The sequence below is a fragment of the Oreochromis niloticus genome, linkage group LG18, assembly GCF_001858045.2.
Source record: "Oreochromis niloticus isolate F11D_XX linkage group LG18, O_niloticus_UMD_NMBU, whole genome shotgun sequence".
NCBI classification, from domain to species: domain Eukaryota; kingdom Metazoa; phylum Chordata; class Actinopteri; order Cichliformes; family Cichlidae; genus Oreochromis; species Oreochromis niloticus.
The window spans coordinates 7,634,198-7,656,540 of record NC_031982.2 but is presented as its reverse complement, the minus strand read 5'-3'; the positions used below and the strand labels follow the sequence as shown (position 1 = coordinate 7,656,540).

The following is a 22,343-nucleotide window of genomic DNA, read 5'->3' as shown; positions in this document are numbered from 1 at the left end:
CTCCGCACACAGTGGGAATCCTGGCTCCTAGATCTTCAAAACCTAACCTGTCAAAGGTGAAAGTTCAAAGATGTGTCCTACCTGCAAACACAGACATTGCACAATGTGAATTACACCATTTTTCCGACGCTAGTGTGACAGGCTACAGACAGTGTAGTTATTTAAGAACAGTAACATCCAAAGGGGATATTCATTGTGCCTTAGTCTTGGGAAAGGCACATGTAGCCCCAACCAAGGTCACTACTGTCCCTAGGCTTGAACTAACGGCTGCAGTAGTTGCAGCAAGAACAAGTGTAAGGTTAAGAAATGAGCTGGAGATAAGTGATCTTGAAGAACACTTCAGGATAGATTCCACGGTAGTGTTGGGGAATGTGAACAATGATGCAAAGAGATTTCACGTGTTTGTGGCAAATAGGATTCAAAGGATAAGGTCACTCACAGACCCACAACAGTGGCATCAAGTACCATCTGAAAATAATCCTGCAGACCACACATCAATAGGACTCGGTGTCCAACAGCTACTCAACTCTAACTGGTTTAAAGGTCCAGAGTTTTTGTGGCAAAGCGAGCTACCCATTGAAAATGACGAGTTTACTGAAGTCAAGCCCAACGATCCAGAGCTAAAAACAGTAGATGTGTCCAACACCAAAGTAGAAGAAAGGAGAACAATACTAGACCGTCTCACCAAATTCTCAGACTGGAGAAGAGCTGTTAAAGCTATTGCTCGTCTACAGAAATTTGTGAAGGATTTTAAAGGACTCACACAAACAAAAGGTGAAAACACAAGTCAGACAAAAGGCGGAACTGTTCATAATAAAACTTGTACAGGAAAACACATTCAGCAAAGAATTTAAGGACTTAACTAGAGGAAAGGACATTCAACTGAAGGACAAGACACACAAGCTGTACAGCCTAAGTCCATTTGTTGATGAGCAGGGAGGACGTTTAACAAGAGCAACTGTTACACCCCTGAAAACAGGGGGGAAAGAATCACGAGAGTGATTATTACTTGCGTCTCTCATGCAGTAGTTTATTGCAGTGAGGAGAACGCGCGAAAGCCCCCTAGTGGAGAATAGAGACACTACTAATCGATCCCAGAAAAGGCTTACTAGCCGATCACTGATGTATAGATTGCAGTTCTCTTAAGTAACATGAAAGCCATTAATATAACATGAAAAATAATGAACTCTTAACCATTTTCTTACCATATTTACATTATTTTTGTCCTTATATCAACTGATATGAATTAGTATTAAGTGAACAGTTTCATATGCAGTAGTCCTTCAACAGTAGTCCTTCAACCTGTCACACTCTCCCCCACTCAAAAAATGTCGTCCCGACATTATACCAACAAATTGCTTTTCAGTCTATATTCTCTTGTAGTCAGGACATCAACAGTAGAGTGAACCAATGTCCTCAATTCTGTGGGATTAACACCTGCTTCACCACAGTCCATCACTGGTGACTGAAGACAAAGTCTATAACCAGTCCACATGTGAGTCTTCATAAAGTCTATTGTCTATGGTTATAATCCACAAATGGGGAAAACTTAATGTCTTTTTCTTGATGACAGTCTGTAAGTACAGTTCTCAAGTCATCAGTGAAAAAGTGTCAACTTACATTTGCTGAAGTCCATACAAACAAATGGGCTGAGTGCAGTATGACTGCACAGCTGGAAACCATGGGACCAGACCTGGGTACACAGGAAGCAATTGCGGTGCTGGCTGAACACTGTAGCAGGATGGGGTGCCCAGTTGGTCATACGTCATCCGTCTCGGCGGGTGTCTCTCTCGCTGTGGCCGCGGAGGTGTCTCCTCCTCAAGTCTCTCGAGTACGACAGGTGAAGGAGGGGCAGGTATGTCACCTGCACAGGGCTCTGCCTCCTCACAAGTTGTCTCCACGACAGCTGGGTCAGGCGCCTCCAGATGGTCTCCAGCAAGAGGCTCTGGTGTTGGTGCAAGAGCAGGGGCTGAAGCTGCCGGCTGAGACGTTGCTGTGAGAATTTCTTGTTCTGATGGCTGGAACACAGGTTGAGGTGGTGCATAATGACAGCGGTATTCATCAACACTGCCCTCATCATCAGAATCTGGCACAACAGCGACGGGTTTATCAGTCTTTTTCTGTTCATGTCTTGTACGATTATCTTTTTCAGGCACGTTTTCAAAAGGCAAGTGGTCACATGACATAAGCAAGTTTCTGTGAAGCACTCTAGAGCGCCCTCTGCCTCTCTCCGGTCTTACCTCATAGATAGGGAGGTCAGGCCCCATTTGTCTGACTACTGTGTGAACAGTGTCCTCCCAATAGTCTCTCAGTTTCCCTGGGCCTCCTCTAGGTGTCAGGTTTTTGACCAGAACTCTCTCGCCAGGTTGTAACACAGAACTCCTTACTTTTGTGTCGTAGTGTCTTTTGCTCTTTTCAGCAGCTTTCTTTGCATTCTCATTTGCTATAGAGTATGCTTGTTCCATGCCCTTTCTCCATTTCTCAACATAGTCTCTGTGGTCACTAAAATCTGTTTCTGAGTACAGTCCAAAGAGCATATCTACTGGTAGCCTGGGTGACCGTCCAAACAGTAGGTAAAATGGGGAGTAGCCAGTGACTTCACACCGTGTGCAGTTATATGCATACATTAGCTTATTGATAGATTCCTTCCAGTTTGACTTTTGTGTTTCAGTTAGCGTTCTAAGCATTTGCAACAATGTCCTGTTCATACGTTCAACTTGACCGTTCCCCATTGGGTGATAGGGTGTTGTCCTAGAACCGGCCATGCCACACAGTTTCTTGAGCTGACTGAATAGCTGATTTTCAAATTCACCTCCTTGGTCATGGTGAATGCGACAGGGGAAGCCAAACTTTAGGGCATAGTCATTGAATATCAGGTTTGCAGCAGTTTTGCCTGACTTTGAGGTGGTGGCATAGGCTTGCGCAAAACGTGTGAAGTGGTCAGTTATCACTAGAATATATTCATAACCACCTTTGCATTTTTCCAGATGGAGAAAGTCTATACATACCAGCTCAAAGGGCTGCGTAGTTACAATGTTCGTTAAAGGAGCTCTTGTTTCATGGCTGGGCTTTTTCTGCTTTACACAGGAACAAACGTTGGTCACATAATGCTCGATGTCTGCCTGCATGTGTGGCCAAAAGAAGCGTTCACGTATCAAAGACACTGTGCGGTCAACACCCTGATGGCCCATATTATTGTGCAGCTCTTCAAGTACAGTCTTTTTGAACTGATCTGGCAGAACTAGCTGTTTCCGGGCAGAAGTGAGTCTGTACAAGATGCCATTGTTATCTAGCCTCAACTTGCCCCACTCTCTGAACAAGCATTTTGTCTTAGGGTCAAATGTTCTTAGCTCTTTGGGCAGTGGTTTTGAATCTGTCTGTTTACACTGTAATACAGGGCTTATAACAGGATCAGACTTTTGCGCTTCATTAAGCTGTTCTTTTGGTATGGGTGTAAATGTTGCTTCTGCTGGCTCACCTTCTGCTGTGACTGACATTGCTGCAGCTGACAGTGTCCATGTGGCAGGTGTGTCTTTCTGTACCTCAATGGCCTGGATAGCAGCTGAGATAGTGTCCGGTGGCACTTCCTCAGAACAGTTTCTCATTAAGGTTTCTACATCAAGTGGCATTCTTGATAAAGCATCTGCGTCACTGTTTTCCTTCCCTGGTTTGTACTTAATGGTGAAGTGAAAATCAGCGAGCTCAGCGACCCATCTTGACGTGGTGGCATTCAGTTTGGCTGTTGACAAAATGTACGTTAGCGGGTTGTTATCGCTATAGACAGTAAATGTCGGGGCATAGTACAAATAGTCTCTGAACTTGTCAGTGATAGCCCACTTCAATGCTAAAAATTCTAGTTTTCCTGCATGGAAGTGGTAGTTTTTTTCAGCTGCTGTTAGAGTACGGGAGCCATAAGCAATAACTCGCAGCTTACCATCTTGTCTCTGGTACAACACGGCACCTAACCCCTTGTGTGAGGCGTCCGTGTGTACGATGAACGGCTGTGTGAAATCTGGGAATCCCAGCACTGGTGGGTGGAGCAAACAGTCTATTAGTTCCTCAAGTGCACTTTGATGCTGGTCAGTCCACACGATTTGTTTTGAGGAGGGCACAACTTGACTGGCTCTCTTTGGTCTTGCCTTTGGTCCTTTTGTGGTGTCTGAGTTCTCTGTGGTTTTGTCAGCTTTTAACAGTTCATACAAACAACCTGCTTTTCTGGAGAAGTCTTTTATGTATTGTCTGTAGTAGGAGAGAAGGCCTAGCATTTTTCTGAGCTGACCAACATTTTGTGGTTTTATACCTTTGAGTGCTTTGACTGCTTCAAAGTCTGCAGGATCCACTTTACTGCCCTCTGCAGACACTATTCTGCCCAAATAGCGCACCTCAGACTTAAACATGTCACACTTACTTGGCTTAAGCTTTATGCCAAAACCTCTCAATCTCTGGAGCACTTTTCTCACGTCCTCCAAGTGATCTTTGAACGTTTTGCTGTAAACTAATGTGTCATCCAGATAGGGGATGCAGATGTTGTCGCGCAGCCCATCCAGGCACTCTTCCATACAGCGCTGAAATGCTGCCGGGGCATTCATGAGTCCAAAGGGGATGCGAATCCACTCATATAATCCCCAGGGGGTCACAAAAGCAGTGAGTGGACGACTTTGTTCTGACATGAACCCCTGGTGGTACGCTTTCCCCTGATCTAAAAGCGAAAACCAGGAATTTCCACCCAAACTGTCCATAATGTCCTGGACGCGTGGGATGGGCTGGCGGTCAGGATGGGTTTTCCGATTCAGGTCTCTGTAGTCTATGCACAGTCTTAAAGTACCATCTTTTTTTCTAACACAAACGACTGGTGAGGAGTATGACGAGTCTGACTTTCTGACCCAGCCTTGTGCTATTAAATCATGCAGGTAACTTTTCATCTCTTGGTAGAGCGGCCGTGGCACAGACAGGTATGTGCGTTTGACTGGTTCGTTGTCTTTGAGTGAGATGGTCATTTTCAGTTTTTCAATACAGCCTATATCATTGTCTGTTTTGGAGAAAGAATGGCATTCCTCTCTGAGCATCTGTTTCGCTAATACTCTCTGCTCTTCACCCAGGTGGCTAAGATCTACAGGTGGGTCCCACTCTTCACTAGAGCTACACTGGGCTTGTGTGTTTGTCTGGTTAACAGTAGCTACAGATGTGGCTTTTTCAAACATCTGGGCAGGTAAAACAGCTGTAATAGTCTGAACCGAGCCAACTAACGTACGGCCTGGAATGACAATTTCATGGTCAGTGGGGTTAGAGACACCTAGTGTTATGACTGGTAAAGTACCCTTCTTAACTTTAACCAAAGTGTCAAAAAACTCAAGATTGTCTGGCCACTGAGGGTTTAAGTCTGGCTCAAATATCATGACCATGTCCTGTTTAAATGGCCCTGCTGCTATACGACCCTCAACATGCATGTGGCTTTGTTTAGGTACAGTAATACAGTCTTTCTTCGTCATCACTTTGTACTCGTCAACTGTATCTGCACTAACAGCCTGTATAAAAGCTTTCACCTTGTGTCTTTTGAGGCTGGGAAATGCTTTTCTCACTGTGCTGTACAGTTTAGCTTGGTCAGTCTTATTCACAATGTATTCAATGACATTGTAACCTATAATAGGGCATGTGAGCTGAAAACCTTTCATTACCAACATGGGGATGGTCAATTTCTCAGTTCGTTCAGTTCCGGAAACAAGTTGGAAGGTTGTCTCAACCCACCCAAGATATGGCATGTTGGTCCCATTTGCTGCGGTCAGGGTGAGTTCAGATGTGTCCATAATATCTGCTACATCTCTCAGCTCTGTGTGTGGCAAATAGTCGTTTTTCCATTTCTCATCGATGATCGACACCTGTGAGCCTGAATCCCATAGAGCTTGAAGCCTCTGGCCGTCCAGGAGACACTCAACCAGACATTGCCTGCCCACCAGAGATGTGACTTTGTGAGGGGTGTCTACATGAGCTGGCGGCAGTGGTACCTGAACAGTCTCATTGTCTTTGTTAGTCTTTAAGCCAGTGCATTGTCTCTTATGTTGTCTCCAGTGTTGTTTCTGGCATGCTTTTGAACAATAAAGTGCGTTTTTACATGCTGAACACCGTGTCATGCCTGACTTTTCTTGTTTACAGTTGGAGCAATGTTGGGACTTGTGGATGATGGGCATGGTTAACACTCGTCCCTCGGTGGTAACCATTGCTGGTTTAAATGTTTCTCTTTATATGGTCTCATACCTCTGCTTCTACATCCAGCCTGAAAGTGTTCTCTACTCCCACAGAGGTAGCAGTGTGTGCAGCGCTCGTTGGCTCCATTCTGCTGGCAAATGTGGCACCTCCTCTCACGGCGGGCTGGACTACCTGTGTAGTACTGTACAGGATACTGAGGGGGTGGTGGTCTTTGGCGGGGCCCTGGAAGCCATAATACTGCTGTTGCTGCTGGTCCCTATCATACTGCACAACTGGTGGTGGGACATATGACTGAGGACCCGGCACCGGCTGCTGTAGAGTCTCTTTAATCTGCGCTATCTCTGCACTGAGACCTTTTAGGCAGGCTACACCTGTCTTAAGCTCCGCTAACTCAGTTAAAAGCTCGGGTGGTATCTTAGCTTTAACTTCTTTCACAGGGTTCTTAGCAGGCGACACATCATCTGACTGCACTGCACTCACACTTGTAGCAGTCTGTGATGCTAGACATCTTTTCTTGTTTTTCCTTTCTGCCTCATTGGCACAAGCCATATTTAACCTCTCTAACAGCAGTTCATCAGGTGTCTTAGAGTCTAACAGGAGTGGCTGCATATCTATCCTGACACTGTCACTCTGGAAGCCTGTGAGTATGGTGTGTAAACACATACGCTGGACTAAAGCTGGGTCGTATTTGAGTCCTGACTCTGATTCTTGGGAAGCAAATAGGACTTTCTGCTTTAGATCTAAAACTCTCATCAGGAAGCTTTGAGCAGTCTCTTTCGGGGTCTGTACCTCAGAGGCAAGTTGTTTATAGAGTTCGGTGGCGCTCTTCTCCTGGAAATGGGAGCGCAGGATGCGGCGTAGAGTCGGAAGGGTGAGTTGAGCTTTTCCCTCCAAATAGCTACGTAGTTGTAGACCTGGCAAGATAGCTCTGATGACAGCATCTACAATGTCAAGCTCTGAGTAGCCTCTGCTCAGTCCATTTTCGATCTGGTGAGCAAGACTGGAAAATGTCAGTTTGTCTTTTTGACCTGGTTCGCCAATCTGGCCTGATATTTTGAAGTCTCTCTGCCAGTAAGGGCTTGGTCGTTGGGGGGCACTTGACACAGATGAGTTAGGGACAGAGCGATTAGCTTGGGAGTGAGAACTAACCGCTGTGTTAACTGCATTAGCTGTTTCTGTTACCAGTGAGGTTGCAGTGTTTAGTTGATCTCTGTGCCCTGAATAATCCCCTTCATTTGCATTTGGTTCAGTCTCAACAATTGTCTCTTTCATTACTTCAGCAATCTTATCATTAAGCAACAACAGTTCTGACATTCCTTCATCCTCAAGTACTGTTATACCTTCTCTTTCAATGTGTATTTGGATGTGTGTTAGCAGTGACAGTCGTGTTTTTCTGCTAACATCTATTTTCTCTGCAATGCCAAGGAACTCGCAGATTGACACTAGTTGATCTTTGGACAGAGTGTGCATTTCACGCACAACCTCTTCTTGCAGCTCTTCCACCGAAGACATTGTGGCAGTAGGCAGGAAGAATTTTGCATGTACAGGTGACGCTGAGCTGAGTCGTTTTTGCAGCCCCTGATGATCTCTGGCTGGCCTCAGGAAACATGCGCTAAAACACAGCTACCAGTTCGCCTCGACAGCAACACTTTCCTCACTGCAGTCTGCCTGGGTTGTATGGGGGGGATTTAGCTGGCTTGGACTACGATGTGCAGATTGTGGACACCGGACATCTAAGCAGCAATCCCAGCGGTGCCTCCAAATGTTACACCCCTGAAAACAGGGGGGAAAGAATCACGAGAGTGATTATTACTTGCGTCTCTCATGCAGTAGTTTATTGCAGTGAGGAGAACGCGCGAAAGCCCCCTAGTGGAGAATAGAGACACTACTAATCGATCCCAGAAAAGGCTTACTAGCCGATCACTGATGTATAGATTGCAGTTCTCTTAAGTAACATGAAAGCCATTAATATAACATGAAAAATAATGAACTCTTAACCATTTTCTTACCATATTTACATTATTTTTGTCCTTATATCAACTGATATGAATTAGTATTAAGTGAACAGTTTCATATGCAGTAGTCCTTCAACAGTAGTCCTTCAACCTGTCACACAACTCTGCACCCATATATCAAACATCCTGCCATTATTCCCAATTCAAGTCATGTGTCGTCTTTACTTATTAAACACTATCACAAAAAAGTGCAGCATCAAGGAAGGGGAATAACTGTAAACGAGCTGCGCTCCAATGGGATTTGATCACAGGATACAGCAATGCAGTTGCTTCTCACATCTACAAGTGCACAAGCTGCAGAAAGTACAGTTTGAAAGTCAGTTTGTTCTGAACACCCCCTCTTCAAGTTTCTTTCAATAAATCTCAGAAAATCAGTTTTGTTTTAATGCTCAGTTTATTTTTCCACAACACTTTGATCATCTGAATATTTTGTAAGTGTGGTTTTAGTAACAGCCAGTGCTGAGCAGCTGCTGGACAGTGTTTTCCTTATTTGTGGCATGAAGTTCTCTCTTTTTCTCATGTGTACTTTCAAATATTCATATTTGAACATCTGAAGCTGCTCAGCATTAATAAAGAATTACACCTAGCTACACCTGGCACAGTCATCAGCAAAAGTGCTGCTTGCACATAATCACATCAGCAAAAAAAGATTCTAGACACAGTATGTAAAGCTATGAAAAAGTCTATGAATGTCCTGGCAATTCCTGAGCCATTTCAGCATCCACCTTTAAATCCCTTACAACTCGTACTATACAGCTTCCTGCTGTAATGATGAAGACGAGTTGAAAACACTTAAATCTCAGTAATGTGCAACTCACAGACTGCACTTGTGGAACTCATTGGAGATGGAAGTCAATACTGAGTGTCTAACAGCACAATTTGGTTAGTGTTCACATATTTTTCTGAAAGCAGGCTCAGTTGTGGGCAACTATCTGCTGCGATGAACAACTTAAACAGGAAGTTTAGGCATAAAGCAAAGAGAGTTTATAAATAACTCTCCTTGTAAACAACAAGGAGGACAGATAAAGATGCCACCAGGCACTTCCAGATTCTCAAAGTCACAGTCTCTGATGGTGCTCACACACAAACACACCACATAGGAGGGTGAGAGGGGTCGGGGGGTCAATCCTGAGGGTCCAGCACCACAATTTTGTTACTTTTTACACATTTTTTTGTCTCTTCCATTGTCCTCATCATCATCATCCCGTTTTCTCTTCTTCTGTCCTGCTTCTGTGTCAGCTGAAGTAGAGGGTGATGACACCGTGTCTTCATTTTCATTATCCTCACTTTCAGAGGTGGTGTCTGACGGTTCGTTGCCTGAGTTGAGGAACCTGAATCTCTTCATGTTCATCTCATTACTGTCGCCATTATTATTTTCCTCTCTTTGGCGCCTCCTGGAGCCAAAGAGATCGCTTTCATCAGCTTCCTCTCTTGGAGGGCTCCTGGATCTTTGAGGTTCTGGGATGGTAGGTATTGACTCTGGGACATCATCATCAGATTCGCTTTCAAGGTCGCTTTCATTTTCAGTGCCAGAATTAATGTCACTTTCCCAGACCCACCACATGTCATCAGCAAACTGATCTTCTTGCCGGGGCAGATTAATGTCCACGTTTACTGCCGGTAGATGAAGACCTTGATGGTCCCAGTGATCTTCAGCTAAACCGGCCAGGTTGTTTTCCATGTCAGCTGCTGGAAGAGGGAGCGCTTCATTGTCCCAGGGACCTTCTGCTCCTACTGCTGGATTTAATCCTATGCCAGCTGCTTGCAGAGCTAGGTCCACTCGTGCAATATCGTCAATATTCCCAAGCCCCAGAGTATTATAAAAAATTTCAATCACAGTTTCCAGGCTGAACTCATTGAACAACCCACGCATTATAGTATCCCGGAGCAAACTCATCTCTGGACCTACTGCAGCGTAATGTTCAAAGCGCTCCACTAAATGGAGCAGCGGGCGAAATCTTAGCTCCACATCTAGAAACAGAGAAATATTTTATAATTAACACTCATGATGAGAGAACAGTCCACAAATTCCAGTTGGTGCTATATTACATGCAATACAGGCGCACCTGAAAACTAAGTGCTAAAAACTACATAGGTGAGGTTACTATTGCATGCACTGCAGTTGTGATGAACTTATTAGCTTTGAATATCAGGTTTTCCTCAGGCCACAGTCACTATTATAAAATACTACAAAACTACTTAATCTTACTCTTTCACTTTACAAAACAATTCAATTCTTAAATTTAAGCTGAAAATAGCATGCAGCACCAGCATTTAAATAAGCCATGAAACATCCCTGCTTAGACAAAAACATGTATATTCTCCAATCCCCCATAGGCGATCACAAAACAGTTGATGTACCGGGAGAAATACCGCACCAAACGGAAGTATCTGGACTGTGTGACCGAGGCCTTTACGAGCATGTGTTGTAACAAACTGTCAGATAATACATCAGAAAATTGAAATGAGATCTTACTTTGGTTAGCGCCGTTGATCTCACCGTCTCCGCTATCCATTTTAAATATGGTTTAAATCCACTGGACTGGAGGAAAGTGATCAGTAAGCTGCAAACTTAAACTGGCTGTTTACAATTTTGACTGTAGTTAAAATAGCTGAAAAGTTTAAAAACGTTTTCTGCTGTAGCTGTTAACACGCGAAGAGACTGCAATCTGTGCTGCAAGAAACGCTGCTAAATGTTTTTTTACAGAACGTTGTCATGGATACACGGGGTTCTCACGATGATTCGTGAAGTCATACTGGACGTCGGATTCAAATGTGACGTCAGTGCTTCGAACGTGGACTTTACCAAGATATATATATATATATATATAGTGTTTGTTTGTTTCACAGGAAAACCCAGACCCAGGACACGCTGGACAGATTATATATCTCGGCTGGCCTGGGAACGCCTTTGGTCAACTTGGTCAACGCCGGGTAGGCTGGAGGAGGTGGCTGGGGACAGGGAGGTCTGGGCTTCTCTGCTTAGGCTGCTACCCCCGTGAACCGGCCCCGAATAAAGGGGAAGAAGATCGATGGATGGATGGAGGAAAACCAAACGAACACAAATTACACACTTCATACAAAGGAGACTTTTTTGGCGAATACCGCACTGTTTGGCAGACGGTCTAACAAACTGCTGTTTGCTAATAAGCTAACGAAACTCAACATGGGCATAAGAAGCTTTTTAAAAGTGGGAAAGACGCGGGTGAGGCAAGAGAGGTAGATACGCAACTGTTTCCTGTTGCCAGTTAGGGCTGAGGAGAGGAAGCAAGGACACACTGTGGAAGAGAGTGTTAAACCTAATCTTAAAAGTAGAGATGGTATTTCCCTCCCAAATCCAAACTGTTTCCTGTTGCAGCACAGTCGTCGTCATCACTTGTTTTACGTTGTGTGTGTTTGTATATTGTCTGTGAAGGTTCTCAGTCATCCAGGTCATCGTAGTCAAAGGAGTTTGCAAAGAATATTGTATAGTGTAGTGTTTGTATATTACATACATTTGCTACGAGAAAGTGAGAACAGACTTCAAAGTAAAAGCCCTTCAGAATCCATTTAAACAACTATTTATTCGTCTCAGTTTAGAAAGATGTTAAAAGGAGGCTTTGTGGTTCCACGTGCAAATTTCACTTTAGATCAACAACATATACCGTCATAGTGTTACTCCTTCAGTCCGAGTCAGTCTGATTTTAATTTCGAAATAATAGCCATTTGAAATCAAGAATGTGGCTCAATGCTGAAACATAGTAAAGATATAATGTATATGTATGAAGTCAAAATGTGTGCACTGTGTGCCACTGAGGACATTTTTAGAAATAAAACACAAACCCTTCATTTGAGTGCATTGTGTGATTTGCCCATTTCCATTTCTTTGTACTTTTCAAAGATATGCATGTTTGTGTATTCAAATTCTGTCATAAATAAGAAGATAGTGGTTCATGTACAATGTGAGGTCACTGTGGAGTCTAGTGGATATTTGTGTGTGAAATCAGTCAAATATAGAATAGGGAAAACAATGATAAAAACAATGTAAATGGAGTGTGATTATTAAAACTTTATTAGAATTATTATTTTTAAATGCTGCCAAAATGAAAGGAAAGCATGAATTTAAAAATGATGATATTTGTGAAGACGGACATCATTAGGTGGAAAGGTCATAAAATCAGACAGAAATAAGCAGCCAGCAGAATTCAGACTGATGTACATCTGTGGCTGCATGAAATATTGTAGCTCTGATGGAATCAAACACTGCATTAATAATTAGCTGTTCTGCAGTCTGAAATGTCTTGAATAATAATCACAATGTTTGGGTCACGTCGACAAATAATATGAGTTAATAACACAATAATCAGAAAATCAGGAACGATGAAGAAGAGGTGAGCATCCATAGGACGAGACACTTCGATTTTTTTCAATTCACTTTTATTTGTGTAGCATGAAATCACAACAGAAGTCACCTCAAAGCACTTTATATTGTAAGATAAAGACCCTCCAATAATACAAAGAAACCCCAACAATCAAATGACCCATGTGATTAAGAATTTTTGCAACAGTGGGAACAAAAAACTCCCCTTTAACAGGAAGAAACTTCCTGTAGAACCAGTTTATTTGAGGGGCAGCAATCTGCTGCAACCAGTTAGGGCTGAGGAGAAGAAGCAAGGACACACTGTGGAAGAGAGTGTTAAACCTAATCTTAAAAGTAGAGATGGTATTTCCCTCCCAAATCCAAACTGGGAGCTGGTTCCACAGAAGAGGGGCCTTAAACACAGGAGATTCGTGTATGCTTTTGTGTTTCAGCCCTACAAGCTGGGACATCTTCAAACAAAGCAGCTAATGACCACACCGACTTAGAGGAATGCACTGAGGCTGTTACAGCATACAAATTAATAGGGTTGATATTGAAAGAGTCAGTGAAAACAGATTTCCAAGGTGACGATAGTTAGACTTAGTTGGAGAGCACATGTTAAATATATTCATTCCAAAGTACTTGTTTAGTACTCCAGTAGTAAACAAAGCAGAACAGGTATTATATGACAAAGAAAAAAAATGTTTAATTTCTACAAGTTTAGAAATACCAAAGGCCTGCCTCTGAATTTCTTCAGCATGCCGTCGCTGCCTGACTCCAGGCTATCGTGTTCTCTGTTGTTGGCTGTAATGCAACAAACACAGCTTCAAGTGTGGTGTCATCTGTAAAAGATAATGTTCTAGTCATCTCCTCTCAGACTGTTGGGCTGTTGGAGGCTGGTGTTAACCCTCAGACATAAACAATCTATGTTGTGGTTTAGGGCTGCAACCACTAGGGGGACCACACGACTTTGTGTTGCTTGCTCAACACACTGTGATTGTAGAACTTCTATGTATAAAGTTTTGTTACATTTAAACCTTTGTCAGATGAGTTCATATAAGACGGAATAAGCCTATTAGCACCATATAAATCTCAGTGTATTGTGTAGAATATTCAGGGGTGGCGCTCAAGGTCAAAACAGCACATTTGGAGATAGAACAAAGAAGACAGGATAGAGGTATGTATTATTTATTGATTCTGAATGAATTTGACAACTTTGAACATATATAACAGTAAATGGCCATATTTAATATTAATCTGACCTAATAGCTGGACATAATACATTTAGATTATAACTCATCCTTCATGGGTCTGAAGCATTTTTTTTCTGAGAACATGCTTGTTTTTTGTCAGCTTGCTAGCCAATCCAAGAGGAACTGTAATCATGATACTAACCTTACAATAGACCCTACAGGCAAAAAAAAAAAAAAAAAGTTTATCGGGAAACCAGGTTGTAATCATAGGGAGGGCAAGTAAGCACTCGGAGTTGATAGGTGTCTTAAAATGGAGCTGCAGTACCTGCCAGAGTCTAAAGTTTGATCAAATTAAAGACTTATCAGAATAAAAACAAAAATCCTCAGTTCATACTAAATACATGTCTGTGTCAATATGATATAAAGGCAACATTACAAATCAATGTTTTGCTTATGTGGCGGCGCAAAGGCAGAAAACCAGTAAAGGTGACTAAATGGTGTTGACAGCACCACTTGGGGAGGGAGTTACAGCCCAGGAGAGATTACAGTAGCAATAGTGCAAATGTTGTGCTAGTTACAGAAGCCCACAGGCTCGTTATTTACAAGCAGAGGTGAGGCAGGTCAATTTCACAAAGCAAAGTTTATTGGACAAAACTACTAAAAGCATAGAGCTGCAAAAAAAAGAATGTCTTTAGGTAGCAGGGCTGGCAACACTAAACTGTTAGTTATAACACTTTAATAACAAACATTAATAAAAAGGACAAAGTTCGCTGCCACAGTGCTACCCTAGTTAAAATAGCAGCTCAGTAAAATTATTACACAAAATGGTGGAGACCGGCCACTTGGAGAGGCAACCTACAGGGAGGAGTGCCCAGGGGTGTCACCAATTGCTCACCTGTGTCTTACTGCTATCTGAATGGTGCATTATACCCATTTCCCAGTGTGTACACTCACATGCATCAGGGGGGGATTCCACCACACGTGCCTAACCCCCACAACAAGTGGTCGTACCTCAACTAAAGCAAATCAACAACACCTATAAATGAAGACATATAAAACATCAAACAACTCAGTAAATGAGACATAGAATAGCATCTTTATTTATAATACATCCAACAATGTTGGCCAAAGTGCTACAAATATAAAACAAAGAGAAAACAGTTTAAATTACATATAGAATATCTTAAAATTAAAAATTATATCATTAATAAGAAACATTAAGAGACATCAACAAGTCCTGCTGTGCTCAAAGCCAAGGTAAATAGATATGTTTTAAGATGTGATTTAAAAACAGATAAGGAAGGTGCCTGTCTAACATGTAAAGGCAACTCATTCCACAATTTTGCTGCTGCCACAGCAAACGCCCGATCCCCTCTGAGCTCACGATTTGTCCTGAGCACGCTCAGGAAGAGCTGGTCTGCAGACCTGAGGGACAGGGAAGGTATGTATGGATGAGGAAGCTCAGAGAGGTACAGAGGGGCAGCAATTGACAAACATTTAAAAACAAATAAAAGCAGCTTAGAATGGATCATAAAATGCATGCGCAGCCAATGAAGTGAATATAAAACTGGGGTGCTCGCATCTACGAGTGCCAGTTAAAAGATGCAGTTGAAAAACCAAGATCGACTCACCCATTTAAAAGAAACAAGAACAAATATACACTAAGATACAACTCCTTTTAAAAACATGATTAAAATATAACAAACAATTTAGAGTAAAATACCATAAAACAAGGAACCAGTCAATGCCAGCACATAAATGATTGTGAAACAACAAGACTACAGCAATACTGCAGCAGAAAAGAAGGAAAACAGTCATCCAGGGTCCATCCTATTATATGCCATCTTACTTATCACCCTTTAACAGTTATACAGAGTAAGCAATTGCCAGGGGGGAGGAATCTGGTCTGCAACATTTAACAGCCTGTGATCTTTGCCACCTTGAACAGGACAGAGTGCAAGTTGCCAGAGCACAAGAGTGGACCACAGCTGTTCCTTAACTAACCTCTGATTTACAGCTAAGGGAGGGGTGAATGTTCGTGCTGCATTCACAGACACCATGTATGACCCAACACCCACCAAATCTAACCCACTACACTTAGAAATAAATATATTGAATGAAATTTGCTGATCAGAGTACTGCCTGTGTTCCTCAGCAATAAGGTACACATAAGCCTTTCTCTCCTACAGATGGAGCGTGTTCCAATACTTCATTTTTGACTTGTAGACATTAGTATGCTCATGAGGCTCTTTGAAAGTGAAACAAAACGAAAATCATATTTGAGATCATATTTGCGTTACACACAAATACTGTTTGTACATTCAGTTTAGGCTTGTGGGTCAAATCAATCATACACTCAATTGTCTGACAGATTGCTCTCTCCAGGCTGTTACCTCGTTGCTCCTGATGGGGCAGCAAAGAGCGCAGTGACGTCTGCTACCGCCAGAGAAACCACCAGCACTCTTCTCCCGCGTCACTTGTTGAAGTCTAAACCGACACGAAACTTGCGTGTGGGATGACATCATGATAACACCTGAGCAGAAGCAGTCTATGGACACTACACAATGGCACCGACGTCTTCATAGGACTTAGTTTCTGTTTGAGTTTTGAAAGCGAAAGTGTCCCAAGTTCCGAGAGCGTCCGAGATAACAGGAAGAGGGAGCGCCGGCTAAACGGCGTTTGTGTGTAATAAACAATAATAGTATTGTGCTGCTATAATTTCAAGAGTTACGCTGTGTAAACGTTTGTAATGCAGACTCAGCATGTCTGCCAAAGCGACCGTGAGGAGAAACAAAACAGCCATTCAAACGATTCTGTCCGGAGACCACAGGCTGATCGTCAACAAAGTTTATGAGAAGGAGCTGATCAATCAACGGGAGTACAACAGTCTTAAAAGTATCAACAGGGAAGATGCGGAGGGACACGTTATTGAGCTCGTGGATAAGATCATGAATAAAGGAGACGATACGTGCGGAGCTTTCCTGAACCTCCTGCAAACTGATGAAGACATTAAAAGTACTTTCCCTCAGCTGAAGGACTTACAACTGAATGAGGCCCTCTTTGTACCCAGGCCGGTCGAAATTTCTCCACCTCACAATGGTAATTACAAACATGTAAATCCTGTGTCTGAGAGCAGATGGTGCTAACTGTGATCTGTAACTCTGTTTCACTGTGATTCCCTCAGGCGTCGAGTCAAAAGTTTTACAACATGACTCCAGCCAAAGGGAAACGATGTTCGACGACGGGAAAGGAAAAGGAGCGCAACATGTGACGGTGCTTATTTCAGAGGAATAATAGATAATTTAGTCACAGAATATTGAAAGACAAGGTCATCTCAAAGCCTTTTGTTATGCTCTTTTAAGCTTTTATACATTATCTGTTGTAATTCTGCGTATTCATCATTCCTTCCAGCCCCGTTCCAATGGGAGCAGGTCCACGACAAATATTCGGACTTTGTTGGACATAAACAACGAACTGGAATCTTCTGAGGTGGCAGCGCTTTGCTTCTTGTGTAGTGATGTTGTCAGTAGGAAACATCTGGAGGAGGTGAGCGCCACATGTGTTACGCTATTTACTCTAGTTTCTTTGGCATTTGTGGGAACCTTTTAAATAATAATAATAATAATAATAATAATAATAATAATAATAAAATACTTTATCCTACAGATCAGGCAGGCCAAAGATCTCTTCTCAAGGTTAAGTGAAAAAGGTCTACTGGAGAACAATACATTCATCAAGGAGCTGCTCCGCACTATCCATCGAGAAGACCTCATCATACGCTTAGAGGCAGACAGAGGAAATCTAGAGGAAACAGATGCTAGACGTGTCCTGTCAAACTTCAGGTAAGGACAGTCTCACTTTAATAGTACACCTTATTAATACAGCAGTACTGAAATACTCATTTAAAATTTGATGCGTGTTTTTTTTTTCTTTGTTTCTCATTCTCATTGTTTCCCACTTTGACTCTTTTGTTATGACTCTTAGAATAATGCTGTACAAAATATATGATGACATGACAGTGGACGGTCTTGAAAGCATGAAGCTTCTACTGATGTCAAAGCTGGGCAAACGACACCTTGATCACTGCAAAGTGAGAACACACTCACACACCTTTAAGTGTTTAAAATTCAACTCAACACAACCACAAATGACAAAATCCTAGCTTCACATCTTGTTTTTGCTCGTATCTAAAAAGTAAAGCTAGCTCTCACGCCTGTGAAATCAATCCAGCAAATAGAAGTCTGGTTGTAATGATGGTCCAACACTCTTGTGTCATCTGTGACTGAAGTAAACACTTTCCTAATGAGTTTATGTCTCAGTCGCTATTTTTGAGTCGTACTAATGACAACACGAGGTCACCTTTTTAAATTATGACGCTTAAGGGCAAATCTGCACTCTGACTGACGGGTTTTGATCTGTCAGAGCCCACTGGTGTCTGCGTCAGATCCGCCCCTCACTCATCACGCCTGGTTTTAAAACACCAACATCATGATGGCATGAAACCCTCTGCATGAATCTTTAACCCTTTCATGCATGAATTATAACAATCTCAATCAGGATTTTTTTCTTGAGTATTTTTATTCATCTTTAGGCGTGAAAAAAACATGTACTTTATGTACTTCAAAGAGTTTTTTACATGTCCACTTAGGTGGACCAGTGGGTGGCAGGGTATGGAGTGACACATTAGTGTCCAGTGTAGTGGTTTATGTGCAAGTATACCATCAACACTGACACAAATACAAGAAAACAGCCTTTGAATAGCTGTCCACTGTAGTGACCACTATGCATGATTGGGTTAATGAACACAGAATGAGCAGTCACCAGTCTAATGTCCAGTCTTTATCACACATACTTTTCTATTACAGACGACTTTCTATTACACCTGAAGTGATTACTAGTTTTACACGGTGTGTTCAGAGCCTCTGTGAACTGAAAACATCTTCTCTGTTGATTCCAGACAGCGCTGGATGTGTTTGCTGAAATGGAAAAGAAAGAGTTGATATCAGACACACATGTTGATGAGCTGTATGACGTGCTACTAAAGCTGGACGTAAAACTGGCAAAGACTGTGAAACACTACACCATGAGGTACGAGGGGCGCTTCCATACACAAGTGCACACAGATTTGAATTTGAAATTCAGGTTTTGTACTCTCTACAAGGGCCCATGGATAACAACGACTGTGTGTGTCTGCAGTGTGTCAGTTTAATAATGATCCCATGAGTCACCAAATGTTTGTGTGTAAACTGGTTGAGGAATGCATGGCTCATGTAAACTCAAAAGTGAGTGTGCGAACACAGTCAGACATGTATACTAAAGTGTATAGGTTTGCAGGGCATATAAAATGGTTATCAATGCTGCTCTCCTCCAACCCTAAAATAAAACTAAACAAAAGTAATTAAAGTAGCCAATCCAAACAACAATTCTGAATAATGCGAAGCAGTGGCACTCAAACCACAAGCTAAGTTAGCTATCAGCAATTATTGAAGCTCTAACCTGAGCAATGTTTTTGGAGATTCTGGATATGCTCCCATGTTCATGAACTGGCTCAAGGTAAATGACAAGGAGGGAGTCCACACAAGACATGTAACTTGAATAAAAGATCATTATTAAAGATGAATCAACAAAACAAAACCACTGAACAGAACTGATGCTGGGTGGAGTTTAGGGAAGAGCCTAGAAGGCCCAAAGTGAGCTAGATTAGCTTATGATTCTCTTATGCCAACCAAAAATAAGTAAGAGAAGATCAAGATTTCCTTGGGTATAGTGGAAGAGACATTAGTATATGTGTTTGTAATTCTTTTTTAAAATGTACAACTTTTATTTTTACCATGCTCATATTAGAGGTGTAAGTTCACAACGCTCTTTCTGTTTTCAGTCGGTGAAGACTGTGATGGACAGCCAGACACAGAGCCCGCCTTTCTTCAGGTAGACTCTCATTGGTTCATGTATTCTGTTGTCAGTAACATTTATGCCGATTTACCAAAGTGAACTTTATAGTATTAATAAATGATGTCTAAGTTTAAAAATATCTATCTAAGGTCTATAATTCAGGGAATGTTAAGAGTAGTTTGTGATGCATACTTTAGCCATAACTGTCATGTTGTTACTGACAAAATTATAATGTTATAGAAGTTCAATATACACTTTATTTCTCTCCAGAAAAAAAGTCCCCCTTATAAGGAAAATGATGATAACATTATATCTCTGTGCAAATTTGTATGTTTGTTTTTTTTAAATGTGGTGCTGATGGAAAACTTTGTACTAAGAGTTTCCTACAGTTCATGATGTTTGTGATGTTTCCCTTGCAGCCAGGAGATGGATGATATCTCGACTATCCTGGCACGTGTGAACAGGGAGATCAACAGAAGAGAGTATTTAGATGCCAGAGCCCTGATACACTCTCACCAAGAGGCTCATCCTCAAATATGTGAGATCAAGTACAACACTGCAAGGGTCCCAAAGTCCCAGATTCACACGATCATAGACATTATCAGTCTGGTTTACAGTGTGTCTGTGGTTTTATTTATGGAAGCATTTGTGCTTTTTTATTTTGTCATAATACACATGCAGTATCTCAAAAAAGTGAGTCCACCCCTCAGATTTTTGTAAATATCTTTTCATGGGACAACATTAACGATATGACACAAAGTAGTCAGTGTACAGCTTGTATAACAGTGCAAATTTGCTGTCCCCTCTAAATAACTCAACATAAAGCCATTATTGCCTAAACCGCTGGCAACAAAAGTGAGTACACCCCTATGTGAAAATGTCCAAATTGTGCCCAATTAGCCATTTCCCTTCCTGGTGTCATGTGACTCGTTAGTTTTGCAAGGTCTCAGGTTCAAATAGGGAACAGGTGTGTTGAATTTGGTCTTACTGCTCTCACACTCTCTCATTCTGGTCACTGAAAGTTTAATGTGGGACATCATGGCAAAGAATTCTCTGAGGATCTGAAAAAAAGAATTGTTACTCTACATAAAGATGGCCTAGGCTATAAAAATATTGCCCATACCATGAAACTGAGCTGCAGCATGGTGGCCAAGACCATACAGCAGTTTAACAGGACAGGTTCCACTCAGAACAAACCTCGCCATGGTCGACCAAAGAAGTTGAGCGCACATGCTCAGCACCATATCCAGAGGTTGTCTTTTGAAAACAGATGAGTGCTACCAGCATTGCTGCAGAGGCTGAAGGCATGGAGGGTCAGTGCTTACACCACACAATGCATCAAATGGCTGTCGTCCCAGAAGGACGCCTCTTCTAAAAATAATGCACAAGAAAACCCGCAAACAGTTTGCTGAAGACAAGCAGACTAAGGACATGGATTACCTGTGGTCTCATGAGATCAAGATAAATATATTTGGTTCAGATGGTGTGAAGGGTGTGTCATATATTCAGTGTTGTCCCATGAAAAGATATAACAAAATATTTGAGGCATGTACTCATTTTTGTGAGATACTGTATATACTAGTTATCTAATGGTTTGAAACAAAGTGAATTATAATCAAATTATATAATTTTGCCCGTTCAAGACCAATGAACTGTTGCCACTGGAAAAATGGAACTAAACTCTGGATTTCTTTATAATTTGATTGTAGATTTTGTTTTGTGTTCGATTACTTAAAATTCAGCAGTTTTTCACAGCGACTGCCTTTTGTTGATGTCATTTTCCTCTGTCCTGAAACTTTAGGTTCTGTAAATGTAAGTGTTAAAATATCTATTTGCTGAAAAGGATTTTATTTTTATTTTTCCTACATTATTGTCTGTATTACAAGATAAAAAAAAAACAAACACTTTATACACTATCTTTAAGACTTGTTTTTTGGGGGGAAGGGGGGGGGCTGCATATGCCATGGGAATGGGGTGCTGTGATGTCTGCCTGCTGCGACGAGGGGTGCTGCAGCGTCTTCTCAGCGTCTACACCAAAGGCTGTAAACACGTTATCCCCTCTGTAGAGATGTAGAAGGCTGTGGAGGCTGGGTCAGCTCACCAAGGACAGGAGGCTGAGACGGCTGAAGGGAATGAACCAACTTCAAAACGTCAGGGGGTCAGAGGTGGCTAAGGCCCCAGGCTCAGTCTGGGTAGGACCGGGGAAGGTTTTAATCCCTAGGGGGCCATCTTGGCCACACAGAAAACAGTCTTAAAGAGAGTGTCCTTGAAGTCAGTTTGGTGGCTTAACTAGTTCTTTATTATTTTGTTGCATGACAGACGCAGAATTTACATAGGTTCAAGTTAAAAATAGCTGCTGTATCGATTTGCTCACTCAGAAGCCTCAAACGAGCAAAGAGCTCCACACCCAGGCAGTATACACTTTTATTGTGGGTCACAGAAACAGAATGTTAACATTTCTTGATGCATGCTCAATCATCCAGGTAAGTAAATCCCCAAAAGTAGATTCTGTTCATCTGGATGTAGCGTTTTCAGTCCCACAGTTTTCAGTCCCACTGATTATTTATATATAGATAAGAGTTTTATTGGTGATTATGGTTTGCTGTTTCTGTTGTCCATGCAGCCTATAGATTAAGCCTGTGGCTTTACACAACAGATTTCTTTCAGGAGTTATTTATTCCCCTGTTAGGTTTCAGCAGT

General features: G+C 42.0%; 4 protein-coding genes and 1 long non-coding RNA gene across 5 annotated transcripts; 1 reads left to right on the top strand and 4 right to left on the bottom strand.

Annotated features, from left to right (window-relative positions):
* Positions 1-853: 853 nt before the first annotated feature.
* On the bottom strand, positions 854-6,239 carry LOC106097537 (retrovirus-related Pol polyprotein from transposon 412). Its single transcript, XM_019348435.2, has 2 exons — positions 1,621-6,239; positions 854-1,519 (listed from the first exon to the last, which is right to left on the bottom strand). Exons 1-2 carry the CDS (start codon positions 6,213-6,215, stop codon positions 1,513-1,515), a joined length of 4,602 nt encoding a protein of 1,533 aa, XP_019203980.2. The 5' UTR covers positions 6,216-6,239; the 3' UTR covers positions 854-1,512.
* LOC109195387 (uncharacterized) lies at positions 6,240-7,737 on the bottom strand. The gene is made up of 2 exons (XM_025900113.1): positions 6,590-7,737; positions 6,240-6,313 (listed from the first exon to the last, which is right to left on the bottom strand). Exons 1-2 carry the CDS (start codon positions 7,714-7,716, stop codon positions 6,247-6,249), a joined length of 1,194 nt encoding a protein of 397 aa, XP_025755898.1. The 5' UTR covers positions 7,717-7,737; the 3' UTR covers positions 6,240-6,246.
* An 875-nt stretch (positions 7,738-8,612) lies between these two features.
* On the bottom strand, positions 8,613-10,876 carry LOC102079746 (uncharacterized). Its single transcript, XM_005475924.4, has 2 exons — positions 10,696-10,876; positions 8,613-10,190 (listed from the first exon to the last, which is right to left on the bottom strand). Exons 1-2 carry the CDS (start codon positions 10,733-10,735, stop codon positions 9,373-9,375), a joined length of 858 nt encoding a protein of 285 aa, XP_005475981.2. The 5' UTR covers positions 10,736-10,876; the 3' UTR covers positions 8,613-9,372.
* A 3,948-nt stretch (positions 10,877-14,824) lies between these two features.
* Positions 14,825-15,517, bottom strand: LOC112842787 (uncharacterized). The gene is made up of 2 exons (XR_003214807.1): positions 15,475-15,517; positions 14,825-15,176 (listed from the first exon to the last, which is right to left on the bottom strand). It is a non-coding gene; the product is annotated as an uncharacterized LOC112842787 (long non-coding RNA).
* A 653-nt stretch (positions 15,518-16,170) lies between these two features.
* On the top strand, positions 16,171-21,552 carry LOC102079913 (caspase-8). The gene is made up of 8 exons (XM_005475926.4): positions 16,171-16,850; positions 16,936-17,024; positions 17,163-17,297; positions 17,418-17,593; positions 17,736-17,841; positions 18,709-18,839; positions 19,630-19,679; positions 20,063-21,552. The coding sequence occupies exons 1-7, from the start codon at positions 16,514-16,516 to the stop codon at positions 19,634-19,636; spliced, it is 981 nt and encodes a 326-aa protein (XP_005475983.1). The 5' UTR covers positions 16,171-16,513; the 3' UTR covers positions 19,637-19,679; positions 20,063-21,552.
* The last annotated feature ends 791 nt before the right edge of the window (positions 21,553-22,343 follow it).

Coding starts and splice junctions, on each gene's coding strand:
- LOC109195387 (XM_025900113.1), bottom strand. CDS start 7,716: ATGTCTTCGGTGGAAGAGCTGCAAGAAGAGGTTGTGCGTGAAATGCAC. Junction 6,314..6,589: donor GAGCTTTTAACTGAGTTAGC/GGAGCTTAAGAC, acceptor GCCAACGAGCGC/TGCACACACTGCTACCTCTG.
- LOC102079746 (XM_005475924.4), bottom strand. CDS start 10,735: ATGGATAGCGGAGACGGTGAGATCAACGGCGCTAACCAAA. Junction 10,191..10,695: donor GATCAACGGCGCTAACCAAA/GTAAGATCTCAT, acceptor CTCTGTTTCTAG/ATGTGGAGCTAAGATTTCGC.
- LOC102079913 (XM_005475926.4), top strand. CDS start 16,514: ATGTCTGCCAAAGCGACCGTGAGGAGAAACAAAACAGCCATTCAAACG. Junction 17,298..17,417: donor GTAGGAAACATCTGGAGGAG/GTGAGCGCCACA, acceptor TTTATCCTACAG/ATCAGGCAGGCCAAAGATCT. Junction 17,842..18,708: donor GACACCTTGATCACTGCAAA/GTGAGAACACAC, acceptor TGTTGATTCCAG/ACAGCGCTGGATGTGTTTGC.
- LOC106097537 (XM_019348435.2), bottom strand. CDS start 6,215: ATGGTTACCACCGAGGGACGAGTGTTAACCATGCCCATCATCCACAAG.